Genomic DNA, 22,546 nt, shown 5'->3' on the forward strand with positions numbered 1-22,546 from the left:
GGGTCCGGGTTTTGCACATGACATGTCGTCTCCTCATGGGGAACATTAGTGCCAAGTAATATTAAAATCTCTTCATGGATGGGAGAGTTATGGACCGGACAGGAAAAAAGCCCTGTTGACATTTGACCTCCAATTGTGACCTTGACCTTTGAGCTAGGGATCCGGGATTTGCGCATGACACATCATCTCATCATGGGGAACAATTGTGCCAAGTAATACTAAAATCCCTTCAAGGATGGGAGAGTTGTGGACCGGACAGGAAAAAAGCCCTGTTGATCTTTGACCTCCTATTGTGACCTTGACCTTTGAGCTAGGGGTCCGGCTTTTGCGCACGACACGTCGTCTCATCATGGGGAACATTTGTGCCAAGTAATATTAAAATCCCTTCATGGATGACAGAGTTATGGACCGGACACGAAATTGCGGACGGACGGAATGACGGAAAAGCGCATTCCTATAGTCCCCGAAACTGGTTTTCAACCAGTAGGGGACTAATAAAGACTCATGGGCAGTACACACTTCATTTTGGAAAAGTTTCGCACGAGATTAGTTGAAAACATAGGGTAAACACTATGTCCAATGATCACAAACTTTGGAAGTGATACTTGTTAGCAAGCTCAGTGACAGTAATAATCACGTGTACTTACCTTACATACAAATTCAATCTCTTCTCTTTCAATATCTTTTACTACCATAATTTTCATCTTAGCTAAGAAATGAAGAGCCAAATCACTCACTGCATCCCTAAAAATAACAAAATAAGAACATTAGTTACATTACAAATAGTATGCATTAGAATTGAATATCGAATCATCAGTTTGACTCCAGTAATTCCACGTTGTTCCACACTTCAAAATGGCTTACACTAGAATTATCAAAAGTATTTTTTGTGAATTTAATCATACTATAATGTGACAAAAAATATTAATTGGTCTATAATTGTAACTAGAAGATACTTTTGTAGAAAAGCACATGTCTCCCCCAAAGCATAGTAGCAATAGGCAAGAAGTCAATAGGGGACAGGAGCAAAGGTCAAAGAGACATTGATGTTTGGCTTAATGAATGAAATGCAACAGAGATCATCTACTCGACATGTCCAATTATCCCATGAAGTTTCAACGTTCTGGGTCAAGTGGTTTTCAAGTTACGGACTGGAAATGGTTTTCCACGTTCTGGCCCCTGTGACCTTGAACTTTGATCGAGTGACCCAAATAATATAAAATAATAATAGGGGTCATCTACTTCGTAAGCCCTATCACCCTATGAAGTTTGAAGGTCGTTGGTCAAATGGTTCTCTCGTTATTGGTCGGAAATAAAGTAGGGGGGGGGGGTGTTAGACATAAAAATATGCGTAGTGTTTGCTCAATTTTTTTAACTCTTTGAAAGTGACATTTGTACCATACCTTTATGTAAAAGGAAACACCTAATCAACCATGGGAATATTTGCGAGGCTGCCAGGTGCATGCTCACATATTTGTTCTTATACGTAAAGCATTCAGACAATTGAGTTAGTTGAAAGTCAATGTGTTTCTATAATTTTTTATATGCTTGCAAATTATCAGACATGCATATATGCATAATTTCAATGCGTAGTTTACACTAATACGCATCTTATCTGTTGACAGCTCCTTTCCTTATCACCACTTCTTGGTGGTGGTGCTAGGGTATAGTAGCAGATGTGGTACACTGTTTATTTCCTTTATTATTCAAATACCAACAGTGAATGTTCTATAAAATGTACAGACAAATAAACCTTAAGTACTGTAAGGACAAGTAAAATTTTCTAAATAAGTTCTTCCTGTTCAAGAATAATTTTGTCTGCCCTGAACAACTAAATGTGTGATGGCAAGCTAGATTTTTCATCATGTATTTCAGCGAAAAAGTGAAGTTGCACACATGTTGAAAAGTGACTGACAACATAACCTACTGAGACTATGTTGCTAATTATCTTTCCTCTTCATATTGCACATGGCAAACACCAGAAGTCAAAATTTGATATCTAGAGTTTAAATGTGCTCTAACTGCAACTTCTGAATAATCACAACAATGAACAACACATTTTTTAAATCAGTACGACAAAAATGCTTTCTTGAAATCTGATGATAGGACATGTAAATACTAAAATGCTGATGCAAAAAGGGCAAAGTTTCAAAGCCACATGTCAAATAGTTTTGACAAAACATGGACTTGTATGAAAATTGTACCAATTTCCAAGTCCAAAAAGGACCATAATTCAGTTAAAATAGTTGACAGAGTTATGTACTCTTACCTACAGATATTGTTATAATAAACTAGAGCTATCACTAAAGGTGATGAATGTACCCCCCCGCATGCACTGACTCAGTACATTGCAATTTGACGCACACAAGACTGCATAATTATGTGGACTGTATGTATATAGACTGTATGTATACAGTATAGTAACAAAAAACAAAGTCCCATAACTATGCAGAATATTTATCTAAAAGAATGTAACATGCACCATGCACAACTAGGGTTGGTACTGATCACTTGTGTGAAGTTTCATTAAATTGTGTGCAAGGGTTTGGTAGATTAGGCACGCACAAGATTGCATATGCAGACTGTATGTACATAGTATGTTAACAAGAAACAAAGTCCCATAACTCTGCAATTTTTGTCGCTGAAAGAACCTAACATGCCCCATGCACAACTACTGTTGTTACTGATCACTTGTGTGAAGTTTCATTAAATTGTGTCAAGAGGATGAGGAGAGATGGTGCGCACAAGATTGTGTCTATGTATATAGTATAGTAACAAAAGAACAAAGTCCCATAACTCTGCAAATTTTTTTTCTGAAAGAACCTAACATGCCCCATGCACAACTACTGTTGGTACTGATCACTTGTGTGAAGTTTCATTAAATTCTGTCAAGGGGATAAGAAGGGGTACAACAAGTGATAAAAGTTTCAAAGCCATATGTCAAACAGTATACACAAAATATGAACTGGTAAGAAAAACTTAACCAAGATTTGTAAGTTGAAAGGGGCCATAATTCAGCCAAAATCCTTGATGGAGATACTGGAGTTATGTACTCTTGCCTAAAACTGTACAAGGTGATGGTACACAAGTGTTGAAAGTTTCAAAGCTTTATCTCAAAAGGTTTTGTCAAAATGTGACCTGGTACGAAAAACTTAACCATGTGGCACTGACGTACACGCCGTGGTGAGTAGGATAGCTCTACTTATTCTTCGAATAGTCGAGCTAAAAAGTCATTGCATGTGTTTCTGCAATTTCATATAAGTTTTTATAAGCTTACAAATTATCAGACATGCACATATACATTATTTCAATGCGTAGTTTACACTAATACGCATCTTATCTGTTGACAGCTCCTTTCCTTATCACCACTTCTTGGTGGAGCTAGGGTATAGTAGCCGAAGTGGTACACTGTTTATTTCTTTTATTATTATATTATACAAATACAAAGTTCTATAAAATGTACAGACAATTAAATGTTAAGGACAAGTAAATTTTCTAAATAAGTTCTTCCTGTTCAAGTATAATTTTGTCTGCCCTGAACAACTAAATGTGTGATGGCAAGCTAGATTTTTCATCATGTATTTCTGCGAAAAAGTGAAGTTGCACACATGTTGAAAAGTGACTGACAACATAACCTACTGAGACTATGTTGCTAATTATCTTTCCTCTTCATATTGCACATGGCAAACACCAGAAGTCAAAATTTGATATCTAGAGTTTAAATGTGCTCTAACTGCAACTTCTGAATAATCACAACAATGAACAACACATTTTTTAAATCAGTATGACAAAAATGTTTTCTTGATGATAGGGCATGTAAATACTAAAATGCTGATGCAAAAAGGGCAACAATGTCAAACCCGCTGTTTGTTGACAACCACCTCAATGACAAACATTTCAGCCAGTTAATAAAACAAGGCAAAGCATCAACAAGATCTGATATGACCTTTGACACCATAGTGCCTCTCTACTTTTTACATAGGGACCTGTGTCCGGTTGCAATACCCATTTCTAACAAATAAAACAAGAAAGCCCTAAATCACTCATCCAAGTTTCACTGCTTGCTATAGAGTCACACAAGGAAAATATCTATGAAATTATTTTGAAATAGGACCAGTTTTTTTGTGACAAGATTTTTAAACAAGAGCTGTCCGTAAGACAGCACGCTCAACTTTTCTCAGAGCTTGACTCTAAATTAGAGTGCAATAGCTCTACTTTTTCTTCGAAAAGTCGAGCTTACAAAGGGAAATGTGTTTGTGTGTGTGTGTGTGGGGGAAGAGAAACAAACTTGGTAGAGGGCCTTGTAAAGATGATCCAGACCAAGTTTGATGAAGATCCATCCATCGGTTCATGAGAAGAAGTTGTTTAAAGGTATTTCTATATTTATTTCTAGTGACCCCTAAAACCATTAGAGAAATTTATGTAAGGACCTTATAATAATGCCAAAAACCAAGTTTGATGAAGATTCATTAAGCAGTTCATGAGAAGAAGTCAATTAAAGGCATTTTTATTTGAACAAAATATACTGATGTTACAGACCAAGTTTGATGAAGATCATTCATGGGATTTGTGAAAAGAAGTCGTTTATCGATATCTCTATTTTCAGCTCTAGCGGCCCCCTAAAAGGACCCATGCGGCTCCACTTGAACAAACTCTGAAGAGGAACTTATGACAATACAGACCAAGTTTGATGAAGATCCATCAAGCAGTTCATGAGAAACAAGAGCTCTGCCAAGCGGGGCAATATACGCCGAAGGGTTACATCCGAGGATGGGAGCAAAATTTAAAGAACTTTACTGCTGAAGCCCAAAGGACAGGAACAACAAAGGGAAGAAATTCCAAAAAAATTCTAAGTCCACAAAAAATCCCTACCAGGTACAGGTATGTCAAAATACACCTAAAAATTGGAGGTACCATCCATGTTGTACCACAGAAAAGTGGTCTCGGGTTTTCCCTACGGCCAATAATAAAAAAGTTTCAAAATAAGCTATTTATAGTAACATAAAGGGGAAGTAATTCATTTTTTTTATTGTAAGTGAACAAAAAAGGGATCTGCCAAATAAATTCAAGAGGGCCAAGATGGCCCTAGGTCGCTCACCTGAAAAACATACCATAACAGTGCTAACATGATTGACCTAGTGATTTCATGGAAACAAATATTCTGGCCAATTTTCATTAGGATTGGACCAAAAATGTGGTCTCTTGAGTTTAAACAAGTATTTTCTTTGTGTGACCTAGTGTTTGATGCTAGATGACCCATATTCAAATTTGACCTAGATTTCATCAAGGCAATCATTCTGACCAAATTTCATGAATATCAATTGAAAAATACAGCCTCTATCGCATACACAAAGTTTTTCTTTGATTTGACCTAGTGACCTACTTTTTGACCCCAGATGACCCATATTCGAACTTGACCTAAATTTCATCAAGGCAATCATTCTGACCAAATTTCATGAAGATCAATTGAAAAATACAGCCTCTATCGCATACACAAGGTTTTTCTTTGATTTGACCTAGTGACCTAGTTTTTGACCCCAGATGACCCATATTCAAATTTGACCTAGATTTCATCAAGGCAATCATTCTGATTAAATTTCATGAAGATCAATTGAAAAATACAGCCTCTATCGCATACAAAAGGTGTTTCTTTGATTCCAGATGACCCATATTTGAACCTGACCTAGATTTCATCAAGGCAATCATTCTGACCAAATTTCATGAAGATCAACTGAAAAATACAGCCTCTATCCCATACACAAGGTTTTTCTTTGATTTGACATAGTGATCTAGTTTTTAACCCCAGATGACCCATATTCAAACTTGACCTAGATTTCATCATGGCAATCATTCTGACAAAATTTCATGAAGATCAATTGAAAAATACAGCCTCTATCGCATACACAAGGTTTTTCTTTGAATTGACCTAGTGACCTAGTTTTTGACCCCAGATGACACATATTCGAACTCGACCTAGATTTCGTCAAGGCAATCATTCGGACCAAATTTCATGAAGATCAATTGAAAAATACAGCCTCTATCGCATACACAAGGTTTTTCTTTGATTTGACCTAGTGACCTAGTTATTGACCCCAGATCACCCATTTTCGAACTTGGCCTAGATTTCATCAAGGTTATCATTCTGACCAAATTTCATGAAGATCAGTTGAAAAATACAGCCTCTATCGCATACACAAGCTAAATGTTGACAGACGAGACACAGATAGACGACAGACACTGGACATCGAGCGATCACAATAACAAGAGCACTGCAATGCAGAGCAATATACACAAAGCAAAATGATATATGACCTTTGACCCCTAAATGTGACCTTGACCTTGAAGCGAGTCATCCGAAACATGCGCTCTGCACGTCGTCTCAGTGTGGGGAACATTTGTGTCAAGTTTCTTTGAAATCCTTCAAGGGGTTCAAGAGTTACAGAGCGGACACGAAATTGCTAACGGACGGACACCGGGGGTATAACATAATACGTCCCTTTGGGCGTATAAAAATCATTTAAACGTTTTTCTATTTTTAGCTCTGATGGCCCCAAAGAGGCCAATGTTTACCATGTGAACAAACTTGATAAAGGTCCAGGCAAGGATGCTACTGACCAAGTTTGGTGTAAATCTGACCAGTAGTTTCAGTGGAGATGTTTAAGTAACAAGAGCTGTCGGAGGACAGCAACGCTCGACTATTCCACAGCCTTGTCAATTGAATGAATACAAAAGTTGAAAAAGGGGCATAATTTTGTAAAATGCAAAGTAGAGGTATTGAACCTCTGTACTGCATGTCATATCATGACAGTGAACAAGTGTGTGAAGTTTCAATCCTTTCCAATTTGTGGATACTGAGATACCAGCTTACATACAAAAACTTAACCAAAAACTGCTAAGTTAAAGGGGCATAATTTTGTAAAAATGCCAAGTAGAGTTTTGGGACCTTCACAGTGCATGTTAGATCATGACAGTGAACAAGTGTGTGAAGTTTCAATCCATTCCAATTAGTGGATACTGAGATATCAGATTACATACAAAAATTTAACCAAAAACTGCTAAGTCGAAAAAGGGGCATAATTTTGAAAAAAAGAGAGTAGAGTTATGGGACTTGCTTAGTGCATGTCAGATCATGACAGTGAACAAGTATGTGAAGTTTCAATCCATTCCCATTAGTAAGTACTGAGATACCAGCTTACATACAAAACCTTAACCAAAAATTTCTAAGTCGAAAAAGGGGCATAATTTTGTAAAAAAAGCAAAATAGAGTTATGGAACCTGTGCAGTGTAGGTCAGTTCATCACAGTGAATAAGTGTGTGAAGTTTCAATCCATTCCCACAAGTGGTTACTGAGTTACCAGCTTACATACAAAACCTTAACCAAAAATTTCTAAGTCGAAAAAGGGGCATAATTTTGTAAAAAAGCAAAATAGAGTTATGGGACCTGTGCAATGTAAGTCAGTTTGTCACAGTGAATAAGTGTGTGAAGTTTCAATCCATTCCCACAAGTGGTTACTGAGATACCAGCTTACATACAAAACCTTAACCAAAATCGGGACGCGGACATATTCTATGAATAGTTGAGCTAAAAATGTTGATGTACTGATGTAGGACAATGGACGAGGACACAGGACCATCCAGCTATACTAATAGCTAACGAAGCTTGGTCAATTAACAAGCTATTTGATTTTTATCAATTATATAATCAATGCATAAATTTAATATATAAATCTAGCTCATCACTTGTTATTAACAGCTTGAGAGTCATATGGCAAGGGGGTGCAAGATGGATTTTACCAGCATAGGTAATATCACCGGAAACCCCACATCAGTGTACAAGAAACATGTATCATATAAAAGTCTTCTTTACTATTAGTTAAAGAACTATAGATATACCTGAGAATGGATTTTTGTATAAGAAGTACATTACAGCCAGCTTTCTTCACTTGTTTCACAATATTGAGAATATATTGCCTCTCCTCTCGCAACACTCTGTCCATTTGGGTATAATCTGACACTATTACACTGTTATCCATCTACAATCATGTATAGAAAATAAATTTTCAACACATCAAGATGTAAAAAGATAGTGACTTTTAACGAAGTTATTTCTATAAAAACTTCACATGAGTATGTACATTTCTTAGAGAATAGGAATCCAGTTTATATCTATAGAATATTTCTTCTGGACACTGTAACTCACAACTTTGAACAGTCTATGAATCTCCTCAAATGACCTAGTTTCGAACTTGACCTAGAGATCATCAAGACAAACATTCTGACCAAGTTTCATAAAGATTGGGTCACAACTGTGGCCTCTAGAGTGATAACAAGGCAAATGTTGACAGATGATGCCAGACAATGACCGGTCACAATAGCCACCTCGTGCTCAGGTGAGCTAAAAAAGTGAAGTTGCACACATGTTGAAAAGTGACTGACAACATAACCTACTGAGACTATGTTGCTAATTATCTTTCCTCTTCATATTGCACATGGCAAACACCAGAAGTCAAAATTTGATATCTAGAGTTTAAATGTGCTCTAACTGCAACTTCTGAATAATCACAACAATGAACAACACATTTTTTAAATCAGTACGACAAAAATGCTTTCTTGATGATAGGACATGTAAATACTAAAATGCTGATGCAAAAAGGGCAATGATTTCAAGCCCACTGTTTGTTGACAACCACCTGATAAATAATAAGTATGCACATTTGTTAGAGAATGGGAATCCAGTACACATCTGTAGAATATTTCTTCTGGACACTAACTCACAACTTTGAACAGTCATGAATTTCCCAAAACTATAACATACAGTCGACATTGTATTAAGAGACCACCCAAGGGACTGCTAAGAAGTGGTCTCTTAATGGAATGGTCTCTTAATGAATTTCAGTCAGATGAAAAGGAAAGTTATTTTTAACTGTTAATGTAATTGTACTTATTATGAACATACATATATGGTTTCAAAATCTGTTTTAACATCACGAACACTTTTCCAAGTCCATAAACCGTGAAAATTATGGCTAGACTGTTTGTCAGTTTGACTGATACAAAGGTAAATTGCATTCAGTCACGTGCAAAACGTACTCGCAAATTACACAGATTGAAGAAATGCCCGGTAGAATTTTGGTACCCGGTCGCTTAATAGATACTTTTGTCAAATATATTACCTGTTGGGACTACATTACTGTGGTCGCTAGTCCTTTAATAAACAAGAGGACCATGATGGTCCTGAATCGCTCACCTATCCCCACATGACCCAGTGTTGAACTGAGTATGACGTCGTTATTTCTATTATTTGACACAGTGACCTAGTTTTTGAGCACATGTGACCTAGATATCATCAAGATAAAAAATTCTGACCAATTTTCATGAAGATCCATTGAAAAATATGACCTCTAGAGGTTACAAGGTTTTTCTATTATTTGACCTAATGACCTACTTTTTGAAGGCACGTGACCCACTTTTGAACTTAACCTAGATATCATCAAGGTGAACATTCTCACCAATTTTCATGAAGATCTCATGAAAAATATGGCCTCTAGAGAGGTCACAAGGTTTTTCTATTTTTCGACCTACAGACCTAGTTTTTGACCGCACATGACCCAGTTTCGAACTTGACCTAGATATCATCAAGCTGAACACTCTCACCAATTTTCATGAAGATCCACTGAGAAATATGGCCTCTAGAGAGGTCACAAGGTTTTTCTATTTTTAGACCTACTGACCTAGTTTTTGAACGTACGTGACCCAGTTTTGAACTTGACCTAGATATCATCAAGATGAACATTCTGATCAATTTTCATGAAGATCTCTTGAAAAATATGGCCTCTAGAGAGGTCACAAGGTTTTACTATTTTTAGATCTACTGACCTAGTTATTGACCGCACATGATCCAGTTTCGAACTTGACCTAGATGTCATCAAGTTGAACATTTTGACTAATTTTCATAAAGATCCCATGAAAAATATGGCCTCTAGAGAGGTCACAAAGTTTTTCTATTTTCAGACCTACTGACCTAGTTTTTGACCGCACGTGACTCAGTTTCAAACTCGACCTAGATATCATCAAGGTGAACATCCTGATCAATTTTCGTGAAGATCCATTGAGAAATATGGCCTCTAGAGAGGTCACAAGGTTTTTCTATTTTTTGACCTACTGACCTAGTTTTTGACCCCACGTTGACCCAGTTTCGAACTTGACCTAGATATCATCAAGGCGAACATTCTGACCAATTTTCATGAAGATCCATTGAGAAATATGGCCTCTAGAGAGGTCACAAGGTTTTTCTATTTTTAGACCTACTGACCTAGTTTTTGAACCCACGTGACCCAGTTTTGAACTTGACCTAGATATCACCAAGGTGAACATTCTGACCAATTTTCATGAAGATCTCATGAAAAATATGGCCTCTAGAGAGGTCACAAGGTTTTTCTATTTTTAGACCTACTGACCTAGTTTTTGACCGCACATGACCCAGTTACGAACTTGACTTAGATATCATCAAGATGAACATTCTGACCAATTTTCATGAAGATCCTTTGAGAAATATGGCCTCTAGAGAGGTCACAAGGTTTTTCTATTTTTTGACCTACTAACCTAGTTTTTGACCCCACGTGACCCAGTTTCGAACTTGACCTAGATATCATCAAGCTGAACATTCTGACCAATTTTCATGAAGATCCATTGAAAAATATGGCCTCTAGAGAGGTCACAAGGTTTTTTCTATTTTTAGACCTACTGACCTAGTTTTTGACCCCGCGTGACCCAGTTTCGAACTTGACCTAGATATCATCAAGGTTAACATTCTGACCAATTTTCATGAAGATCTTATGAAAAATATGGCCTCTAGAGAGGTCACAAGGTTTTTCTATTTTTAGACCTACTGACCTAGTTTTTGACCACATGTGACCCAGTTTCGAACTTGACCTAGATATCATCAAGACGAACATTCTGACCAACTGTCATAAAGATCCCGTGAAAAATGTGACCTCTAGAGTGGTCACAAGCAAAAGTTTACGGACTGACGGACGGACGACGGACGCCGCGCGATCACAAAAGCTCACCTTGTCACTTTGTGACAGGTGAGCTAAAAAGTCGTTTAATGGAATGAATTTATATACTGAAAATGTTCGGGAGGGATTTTGACTGGTCGTTTAATACAAAAATCGCTTAATAGAGGTGGTCGCAAGTACAATGTCGACTGTACTATAATACACAAATTCTTAAGAATGTGAAAAAGGTTGTAGAGTGAAAAACATCCATTGTATAGCATGTAGCACACAGAAATTTCTTAGTGTACTTTTAAGAATTAACATATAAAGGCAGAAGTAATTCACTTACATCTGTTTTGGGTGGGGATATACAGAATTGTATAAGAGCAATCTTTGCTTTCTCCACTTTGTTTGGTCCACCAACACCTTGTGTCTTCTGGTCAAATACCAAACCATCAATCAGTTCAATGTCTTCTACTGTTCCACTGCAGAAGGAAGAACAAGGACTTGCTCAACATGGGATTAGCTTTTTTAACACATGAATTAACCCTACCAGTCTTCCTGTATTCTGTACCAGTACTAAACTCTGCAAGTTACCGACAAACAGAAATGGAGGACAAATTGTCATCAACTGTGTTGTCTTGCCTCAGATCATTAGAGGACACGGTGTTGTCCTGGGATCAAACTCGGGGCCTCTTGATTGGTACTATGCTCTACCTACTACAATTACCAGACTTCAAGTCCGGCTTAACAGAGAATTCCTTTTAATTTGGATTAGACTGTTTCCAACCTTTTATCAGTTTATAAATAGTCTTAATACCTTAAACAACAGACATGTGCAGTCATTTCAATCAAGTATGAAGACTTTTAACGCTGGAAAGACAACAGCAATAGCTAGTACAACTTAATTGTAGCTGACCTAGTAAGAATGAGAATTTTTTTTTACCTTACAACAAAGATAAATAAAAACAAGAGGGCCATGAAGGCCCTGTATCGCTCACCTGACCTATTGACCTAAAGATCATCAAGATTAACATTCTGACAAAGTTTCATTAAGATATGGTCATAAATGTGGCCTCTAAAGTGTTAAATAGCTTTTCCTTTGATTTGACCCAGTGACCTAGTTTTTGACCAGACATGACCCAGATTCGATCTTGACCTAATGATCACCAAGATTAACATTCAGACTAAGTTTCGTGAAGATACAGTCATAAATATGGCCTCTAGAGTGTTAACAAGCTTTTCCTTTGATTTGACCTAGTGACCTAGTTCTTGACCCGACCTGACCCAGATTTGAACTTGACTTATAGATCATCAAGATTAACATTCTGACCAAGTTTCATTAAGATATGGTCATAAATGGCCTCTACAGTGTAAACTAGCGTTTCCTTCAATTTGACCTGGTGACCTAGTTTTTGATCCTACATGACCCAGATTCAAACTGGATCTTGAGATCATCAAGATTAACATTCTGACCAAGTTTCAAGAAGAAACAGTCATAAATCTGGCCTCTACAGTGTTAACAAGCTTTTCCTTTGATTTGACCTGGTGACCTAGTTTTTGACCCCAGATGACTCAATATCGAACTCGTCCAAGATTTTATTGAGGGTAACATTCTGACGCAAGTTTCATTAAGTTTGGGCCAAAATTGTGACCTCTAGAGTGTTAACAGTTAAACTGTTGACGACGGACACAGGGCGATCACTAAAGCTCACCTTTGAGCACTTTGTGCTCAGATGAGCTAAAACTTGACATTGGTGATAGGCAACAACGAAAACAAATGGATCTTACCCTAATTTTTTAACACATTTGATATCATTCAAATCAACATTATTGGCTACAGCTGGATCTATCACTTGGAGAACAGCGTCTACAGCTATAGGTGAAAGTATACTAGAGTATTGCGACACCACCTGCAAAATATATATGATACAACTGTTATGGTTATGTAAAATGATTAACTAACAATTGATTGTCATACAGTATGAATGAACAGGAAAAACTGCAAAAACTATTCTGTTTGCTTTACACTTAACATTACTATATTCAGACCTATTACCTCTCTTTGGATGACTAAGCATTGGGAAAATCTCAAATTATTCAAAACATTGAAAGAGGTTTACTGTTTGTATGATAATTATGGTATCTACATAGCTTACATGCACTGGGTAAGTGAGTTGGGTTTTACGACAAATTGACACAAAATGGTCATATATTGCCTAGCACTGGATAAAGCACAATATATTTTGTGAAGTACAGCCCATTTTACCTTAGAGTTGAGGGATGTTGACGCACTTTTAAGGAGGGACTCCCTATCATTCAGATCCAGTGGTGTGGTCATACTTTCCAGTAACTCCAGGGATTTTTCTGCAGCTTTCTGGAACGCTTCTGATATACTTGTTGGATGGATACCTGTGCAATAAACAGATTATGAATCACATTGTCTCTTCATATAGAATTTATTAATTCAATGTGGAAAGACACAAATGTAATATCCTTTTTATCACATGTCAGCTTTTCCTCCTTCAACATTGAAATGTCTTCTTTCTTTACCTATGATAGATAAAGTTAATTCAACCAACATCTCTTAAAACATCAACATCAACATGGTATTAGTGTAATCCCAAAATTGTTACAGTCATTTCACTCCACGGCAGCAAACAAGATGAGATAAAATTGTGTCTGTTTCATAAAGGGTACCCAATTAAGTGGACAGTCAAAATTTAAATCAAGAAAAGTATCATTATGTTTACATATTTAATATAGTTTATATCCATTATGACATTAACAAGTTTGGGGAGCACAAGGATTCTGAACACTCCTGTAAACTGAACTTAAAGACTGTTTCCTGGACCTCTGACCAGTATTTGCACTCAAACACAACTCATTGTGAATATGATAAAATTCTAGATTCCCCAGGCATTTATCTATTTTCAGCAATTTTTATGTATTACACATGTAGAAAAAAGAAATTTTACAGCTGTATTTAACAGAATCAGTGAGGGAGAATAAAAATAAGACAGAAATTTGTGAATAAATTCACAACAACAGTAAAGGTTTCAATCATGATAATCTATGTTTTTGCTTCAATTTCCTATAAAAGTAGTTAAAGGTTCCCTTTTTTGAGGGTAATAACAACAAAATTTAATCTTCTAGTAAAGAATTCAACATGCACTACCCTTGTAAAAACAATATATGTTTAACCTTTGTTTAACATATGATTACTATCCCTTGAATCGTTATAGCTGACACACAAAGTGTTTGAGACAGAAAAACAAACTTACTAGCAAACAGAGTGGGCATGAAACCATTGCTCATTTACAATTTCCAAACTTCCAATAAAGATTACCTTTAGACAGAAGTTTAGCACATGCTTCTAACAGACTTCCAGCAATAACACAGACAGATGTTGTTCCATCTCCAGCTTCAACATCTTGTGCCTTTGACAGCTCTACCAACTGTAAAATATCCATCAACTTTCTGTACAATATTTATTTTTTAAGTACCAGAATATATACTATATTCGTTATTTTTCCATTTTCAAACATTAATTAATATACTTGCACTTAAAATTCATTTTAAATGAGATGTTAGGGCTGCCACTGATCTGAATATTCAGTAATGGTACATCATTGGCAACTTACCAAGAAAAATTGATCTACACGTTAGAATTAGATTTCAAAACAAGGGGGTCATGATGACCCTGTTTCGCTCACCTGAGTAATATGAGCTAAATGCTTCAAGTGTCAAACTGATGCTAAAATATTAAGAAAGTAGGTCAGTAGGTCACATTCATGGTCACTGAAAGTCAGTTTTAAGACCGGTGTGCAAAACTGTATTTGTCATCCAAATTTTAAGTCTGTATCTTAAAAAACAACTAGAATGTGTCTGTAGGACACAGGGTGTGCCCCCCACTGGTACATTAGTCACAAATAAGGGGCAATAATTCAAATGTTTGCAGTCTTAATGGGGTATAGCCTCAACAAACATTTTATGAAAAGGGTTCATTATTCTAGGCCCTATACTTTTTGAGCTATGAGCATCACAAACAAAAAATCCACTATACTGGCTATTTCAAGGGCCATAACTCTGTAATAAGAGTAAGATTCTCAAGAAGAATGCCAAGAGTGCAAGGCCACATCATGATAAAGACTCCTGCAAGGTTTCCTGAATTTACATCTAATACTTTTTGAGCTAGGCACATAATTAGGTGAAAAAGCGCATTTTTTTTACTATTTCAGGGGCCATAACTTTAAAAATAGGGGTGGAACCAGCCAAAACATTAGATGTGTGCAAGTTTATATCACGATAAAGACTTATGCAAGTTTTCAACCATTTATATTAAATACTTTTTGAGCTAGGCGCGTCACAAGGTGAAAATGTGCATTTTTGACTATTTAAGGGGCCATAACTCTAAAAATAGGGGGCATAGCCAGACGAAAAATAGGAGGTACGCAAGTTCATATCTTGATATAGACTCATGCAAGGTTTCATCAATTTATATGAAATACTTTTTTAGCTAGGGGTGTCACAAGGTGAAAATGTGCATTTTTGACTATTTCAGGGGCCATAACTCTGAAAATATGGGGTGGACCCAAATGAAAAATAGGAGGTGCGCAAGTTCATATCATGATTAATACACATGCAAGGTTTCATGAATCTATATCAAATACTTTTTGAGCTAGGCGTGTCACAAGGTGAAAATATGCATTTTTGACTATTTCAGGGGCCATAACTCTAAAAATAGTGGGCGGAGCCAGATGAAAAATAGGAGGTGCACAAGTTCATATCATGATAAAGAATCATGCAAGGTTTCATGAATTTATACGAAATACTTTTAGAGCTATGCGTGTCACAAGGTGAAAATGTGCATTTTTGACTATTTCAGGGGCCATAACTCTGAAAATAGGGGGCGGACCCAAATGAAAAATAGGAGGTGCGCAAGTTCATATCATGATTAATATACATGCAAGGTTTCATGAATCTATATCAAATAGTTTTTGAGCTAGGCGCGTCACAAAGTGATAATGTGCATTTTTGACTATTTCAGGGGCCATAACTCTAAAAATAGTGGGCGGAGCCAGATGAAAAATAGGAGGTGCGCAAGTTCTTATCATGATTAATACACATGCAAGGTTTCATGAATCTATATCAAATACTTTTTGAGCTAGGCGCGTCACAAGGTGAAAATGTGCATTTTTGACTATTTCAGGGGCCATAACTCTAAAAATAGGGGGCAGAGCCAAATGAAAAAAAGGAGGTGCGCAAGTTCATATCATGATAAAGAATCATGCAAGGTTTCATCAATTTATATGAAATACTTTTTGAGCTAGGCGTGTCACAAGGTGAAAATGTGCATTTTTGACTATTTCAGGGGCCATAACTCTGAAAATATGGGGCGGACCCAAATGAAAAATAGGAGGTGCGCAAGTTCATATCATGATTAATACACATGCAAGGTTTCATGAATCTATATCAAATCCTTTTTTAGCTAGGCGTGTCACAAGGTGAAAATGTGCATTTTTGACTATTTCAGGGGCCATAACTCTAAAAATAGTGGGCGGAGCCAGATGAAAAATAGGAGGTGCGCAAGTTCATATCATGATAAAGACTCATGCAAGGTTTCATTAATTTATATGAAATACTTTTTGAGCTAGGCGTGTCACAAGGTGAAAATATGCATTTTTGACTATTTCAGGGGCCATAACTCTAAAAATAGTGGGCGGAGCCAGATGAAAAATAGGAGGTGCGCAAGTTCATATCATGATAAAGACTCATGCAAGGTTTCATTAATTTATATGAAATACTTTTTGAGCTAGGCGTGTCACAAGGTGAAAATGTGCATTTTTGACTATTTCAGGGGCCATAACTCTGAAAATAGGGGGCGGACCCAAATGAAAAATAGGAGGTGCGCAAGTTCATATCATGATTAATATACATGCAAGGTTTCATGAATCTATATCAAATAGTTTTTGAGCTAGGCGCGTCACAAAGTGATAATGTGCATTTTTGACTATTTCAGGGGCCATAACTCTAAAAATAGGGGACGGAGCCAGACGAAAAATAGGAGGTGCGCAAGTTCATATCATGATAAAGACTCATGCAAGGTTTCATGAATTTATATCAAATACTTTTTGAGCTAGGCATGTCACGAACTTCGGACGGACGGACGGACAGACGGACAAGACCAAATCTCTATGCCCCCACCACTCATGGGGGGGCACAAAAATGTAGGTTAGTAGGTCAAAGTCAAGTGACCCCTTATTACTTGGGGTCATCAGGTAATTATAATAAAACAGTCTAGGAAATATGATCAGAAAATGTTAAAAGTATTTTTCCTATATAACTCATATAACAAGTGACCCCCGGGGCAGGGCCTCTTTTCACCCTAGGGGCATAATTTGAACATTCTTCTTAGAGAACCACTAGGCAATGCTACATACCAAGTATCAAAGGCCTAGGACTTGAACTTTCAGACAAGAAGATTTAAAAAAAAAAAATTCCTATATAAGTCTATCTAAAACTTGGGACCCCCGGGGTGGGGCCTCTTTTCACCCCAGCGTAATAATTTGAACAATCTTGGTAGAGGCAGGGTTGTAGTAATGCTAATGCTAATGCATTAGTAATGCATTATTTTTTTCAAATAATGCCAAGTAATGATTAATGCCACAGTTTTAGCATTGAAAATAATGCTAATTTAATGCCAAAGTAAGTAATGCTAATGCTTAGCATTACTTAGGCATTATTTTTGTATCACTGGAAGAAAACATAATACACATGTATGCTGTTATTTACACAGGTTATAGCAGTTCTCTAATAGTTTGTTGTTTGATTTTAATAAACTGTCTAATGGTATAATTGCCTTTTGTTCAATGTACACCTGAACGATTTTTAAAAATACATTTAAAACCTGGGACAACTCCTAAGTGCATATTTATGATAGCCATAGAAGTGTGACATAATTGATTTGTCACCCAAAATATCAAACAGGACCTATTATCTTTTGACACCTTTTTATCAATTAACACTATGCCACTGATAGTAATGTTTAAGACCATAAGGCAGCTAGCTTTTACATTTTTACATGGCATATTAAATTAGGCTGTTTGGGAGCCATTAAACAGGTACTTGACTTTCTCTAACAATTTAAATGCTCATGCATGCTGTACTTCAACATACAGCATAAGGTGGTTTTGTTTTTTTGTTTTTTTTTTATATATATTATATATATTTAAAATAATGGTACAAGAAAAAATCAGATATAATACAAGGTAGTCATACATGTATTTAACTATTCATGTAGATGACCTAGGTAAACTAAAATGATTTAATGAAAAACAAACAGTGTATGTGATGATTCTCAAAAAGTAATGGTAATGCTAATGCTAATGCACCCTATGTAATGCTAATTTAATGCATTATTTTGATAAAAATGAGTAATGCTAATGCTAATTTAATGCCATCTTTTTCCAAGTAATGCTAATTTAATGCATTACTTTTGCAAGTAATTATTAACAACCCTGGGTAGAGGACCATAAGGCAATGCTATAACAAATATCAAAGGCCTAGGTCTTGTGGTTTCAGACAAGAAGATTTTTAAAGTTTTTTTCCTATATGTCTATGTAAAATTGGGATCCCCGGGGCAGGGCCTCTTTCACCCCAGGGTAATAATTTGAACAATCTTGGTAGAGGACCACCAGGCAATGCTACATACCAAATATCAAAGACCTAGGTCTTGTGGTTTAAGACAAGAAGATTTTTAAAGTTTTTTCCTATACAAGTGTATGTAAAACTTGGGACCCCGGGACGGGGCCTCTTTTCATCCCAGGGGCATAATTTGAACAATCTTGGTAGAGGACCACTAGATGATGTCACATACCAAATATCAAAGCCCTAGACCCTGTGGTTTTAGACAAGAAGATTTTCAAAGTTTTTCCCTATATAAGTCTATGTAAACCATGTGACCCCCAGGGCGGGGCCATATTTGACCCTAGGGGGATAATTTGAACAATCTTGGTAGAGGACCACTAGATGATGCTACACACCAAATATCAAAGCCCTTGGACCTGTGGTTTTGGACAAGAAGATTTTCAAAATTTTCGCTATATAAGTCTATGTAAACCATGTGACCCCCCAGGGCGGGGCCATATTTGACCCTAGGGGGATAATTTGAACAATCTTGGTAGAGGACCACTAGATGATGCTACATACCAAATATAAAAGCCCTATGAACTGTGGTTTTGGACAAGATGATTTTTAAAGTTTTTCCTTTCGGTTGCCATGGCAAACAGAGTTCTGTATGGAATTCAATTCTTTGAACTAATTTTAAAGAAGACCATCCAAGGAACATCCCTGTGAAGTTTCATCAAAATTTGCCTAGTGGTTTAGGAGGAGATGTTGTTTAAAGGAAAGTGTGGACGGACGCCGGACGGTGAGCGATCACAATAGCTCACCCTGAGCACTTTGTGCTCGGGTGAGCTAAAAACAAAACTTAAGAATGTTCTTGTCCTATACAAAGAAAGACCTATTATTAATATATCTATAAATAATCAATGGCAAGCATAAATAAAAGGTCAATTTCAGAATGTCTCTCTGTATAAAAATTTAAAGTATTGCTGACTAATTAATGCCAGATTTTTTTACCATTTTTGCAGCAGGATGAAGGACTTGCATTTGCTTGAGAATTGTAGCACCATCATTGGTTATAGTGACATCACCATTGGAGGCTTGGATCTGTAAATATCATCTATACATTGTACTAACAAATGTTTCACAGTTTTTCTTCAGAATAATGTACCTTAGATTATTTGTTAACATTTAGGTAATCTAGGTATAGAAAGTTGTGTTTATTAAGTTAATATAGTTTTACTTAATATAAACAGGCAGAATTGTACAAAGTCTTAATTTAATACAGCATGCTTCGAAAAGGCACCAGACTGACGCACATATCTAGCAGACTTCAAGCAGGTCCAGCAACTTTTTGCAAGGTCCCAGGCTTGAATTCCAACACTTATAAAATACAGTGCATTGAAAAATTACTCCAAATTTCTAAAATTCTAAATTATGTATTGATTGTTATGAGAAATTACTTCTGCATGTTAGTTAGAGTGGTTATCCAGAGATAAATACATTTTTTCTCTGTAAACACAATAAAGAACTAAAACATACCATCTTATCCATTCCTCTTGGACCTAAACTGGTTCTGATGGCAGAAGCAACCGCTGTAGAATAGATAAAAATATCTAGGTTTGTTATCTTCATCAATATATCAAGCTGCGATTTTGAGTTTAAATATAATAACTTTAGCAGTTTTCAAACACTTGATCTGTAATTTTATAGATTGAACTAGAAATACATTCTGCATGCCCACGGGCAGAATGTCGAGCCCGCCAGCACCTTTGGCCTTTAAGTGTGACCTTGACCTTAGACCTAGGGACCTGGTTCTTGCGCATGACACTCCGTCTCATAATGGTGAACATTCATGCCAAGTTACATCAAAATCCCACCATGCATGAAGAAGGAAATGCTCCGGACAAATTTCAATTTGATCTTTGACCTCCAACTGTGACCTTGACCTTTGAGATAGGAACATGGGGTTTGCGCATGACACTCCTTCTCACTGAGGTAAACATTCATGCCAAATATAAACAAGATTGGTCCATGCATGTCAAAGTTATGGTCCAGACAAACACAGGCGAAGGACGGACGCACATACACCAACCCGCCAAAAGTGACAACTATATCGAGCTCACCGCAAGCGGGCTTGACAAAAATCTGTAAATAACCACTTTCCTAGAGCTGTTTAGTAGTACTGATGATAAAACCCGAACAGAAAATGAGGTTTTTTACATGTAACTTTTTTATTTCTGCAAATTGTAATCAATGGTCGGTATCAAAATAAAGCTTAACATTTGCTGAAAACTTTACATAATTCAAATTTATATTTAGTAAGCAAACTCACACGAAGTGAGGCCCTGAAAGGGGTTTGTAAAATGGGGACTATATGAATGTTGACTGATGATAAATTCGACCACTTTGTCATTTACAAAATTTTCTTCGTATTATTATATTGAAACTTTCTCAAAAAGCTGCAACAGTCATTCCTGATCACAGGGTTTTTTTTTCGGCCGTTTTTATAGCCGTTATTCGGCTATATTCCCAATGCCAAAAAGTATGTTTTTTCCCAAAATGAGTGCAAAAATTCCCAATCTACATTCCAGGGCTTGAGCTAGGGAGCGACTTGAGCGAAATAGTCGCTTTGTAGCTCCCCACTTCGCTCTAATCTAACATCAAAGCGAAATTCAAGTCGCCCGATTTTTTTATCCACACTCCTCCAGTTATCCGCTATCGGCCTGTTGACACTTGACTGGAATACACGATAGCATAATTTAAGCTCCGCCTACTTCAGATTACGGAGAAGTGCGAAGGTGACACTTGTTTTGTAAACTGACTGTTGAGAAACAAAGCAGTAGGGATTTATATTACATAAGCTTACACATTCTTTTTTGACCATTAGAAAGTATCTTACCGTGTTTGGCTCCAGTAATTTCCTTAAATCCACTTAATTTTACTCGTACTTTTCAAAACCCAAACTTTAGAAACATAATATTATCACTGATACTTTCTCATTGTGTTTCACGTAACTGAAATTTACGCAAATTTTTGACACCTGCTATCAGAAACTGGGTTTAACCTGTTTGACAACTGTTTCTTTTAATGTGTGCCGACACCAGCGTATCAAAGAGACACCAGCAGATCAAAGAAGATGTGTATTCCGTGTGATGTCATAGTGATGTCACTGCTATTGACATGTATTTAATTCACATACTTGTTATTTAAAGTGACTGACTTTGAGTGCATTAGCACTGGGAGCTTGAAATTTTTTTTTTTTTTTTTTTTTTGCTGATATGGAATTAACTTTTTTTAATTGTATTGAGGGTTTTCTTTGGTTTGGACAATCATTGCAAGAGTGAAAAAAAACTTGAATTTGCAGTTTAATCACATTAAATTCACAAGGTTAAAAATGATAAGAAAACAGAATCACTGACATTTTCAGTGAATTTGTTATTTACTTTAAATTAATAGACTTTGTAAACAAAGACAGGGAATAATAAAAATAGTAACGTTATATAATAGCATATTTAGTTCCTTTTTCAGCTTGCATGTCATGGTGCTAAAATCTTTCCACGTTTTCCCTAAAATCTCGCCACTTCTCCCTAAAATCTCTCTACTTCTCCCTAATCTTACCTGAGGGAGAAGTGACTTCTCCCTAAAATCTTAGCCTAGCTTAAGCCCTGCATTCTGAAAAAAAATTCATCAAAATTGCACAAAAATTGACCAAATTATGGACAATTTTGTAATGGAAGTATGTTAAAGAGGTTGTACAATGTGAAACAAGTGTATGAGAAAGTGCTAGAACACATCCTTACGATACCCTATGGGACCAGATATTTCCCAATTTGGAACATTTGCACGTAAAAATTCCCAAATTTTGAGGGTATAGGCTATGTTCCCAAATTAGCTAGAAAAAACCCTGGATCAACAGTGTT

General features: G+C 36.5%; 1 protein-coding gene across 1 annotated transcript in view; it reads right to left on the reverse strand.

Moving 5' to 3' along the window:
* LOC123545082 (T-complex protein 1 subunit delta-like) overlaps positions 1-22,546 on the reverse strand; it is a 37,754-nt gene that overhangs the window by 13,403 nt on the left and 1,805 nt on the right. The window contains exons 2-9 of the mRNA XM_045331360.2: positions 20,166-20,218; positions 19,641-19,730; positions 14,347-14,455; positions 13,267-13,409; positions 12,789-12,910; positions 11,347-11,482; positions 7,894-8,033; positions 648-744 (exon numbers count right to left, since the gene is read on the reverse strand). Coding sequence (XP_045187295.2) covers positions 648-744; positions 7,894-8,033; positions 11,347-11,482; positions 12,789-12,910; positions 13,267-13,409; positions 14,347-14,455; positions 19,641-19,730; positions 20,166-20,218 — 890 coding nt within the window. The remainder of the gene's footprint in view (positions 1-647; positions 745-7,893; positions 8,034-11,346; positions 11,483-12,788; positions 12,911-13,266; positions 13,410-14,346; positions 14,456-19,640; positions 19,731-20,165; positions 20,219-22,546) is intronic.

This window comes from Mercenaria mercenaria, chromosome 1, assembly GCF_021730395.1.
Source record: "Mercenaria mercenaria strain notata chromosome 1, MADL_Memer_1, whole genome shotgun sequence".
Classification (NCBI taxonomy): Eukaryota; Metazoa; Mollusca; class Bivalvia; order Venerida; family Veneridae; genus Mercenaria; species Mercenaria mercenaria.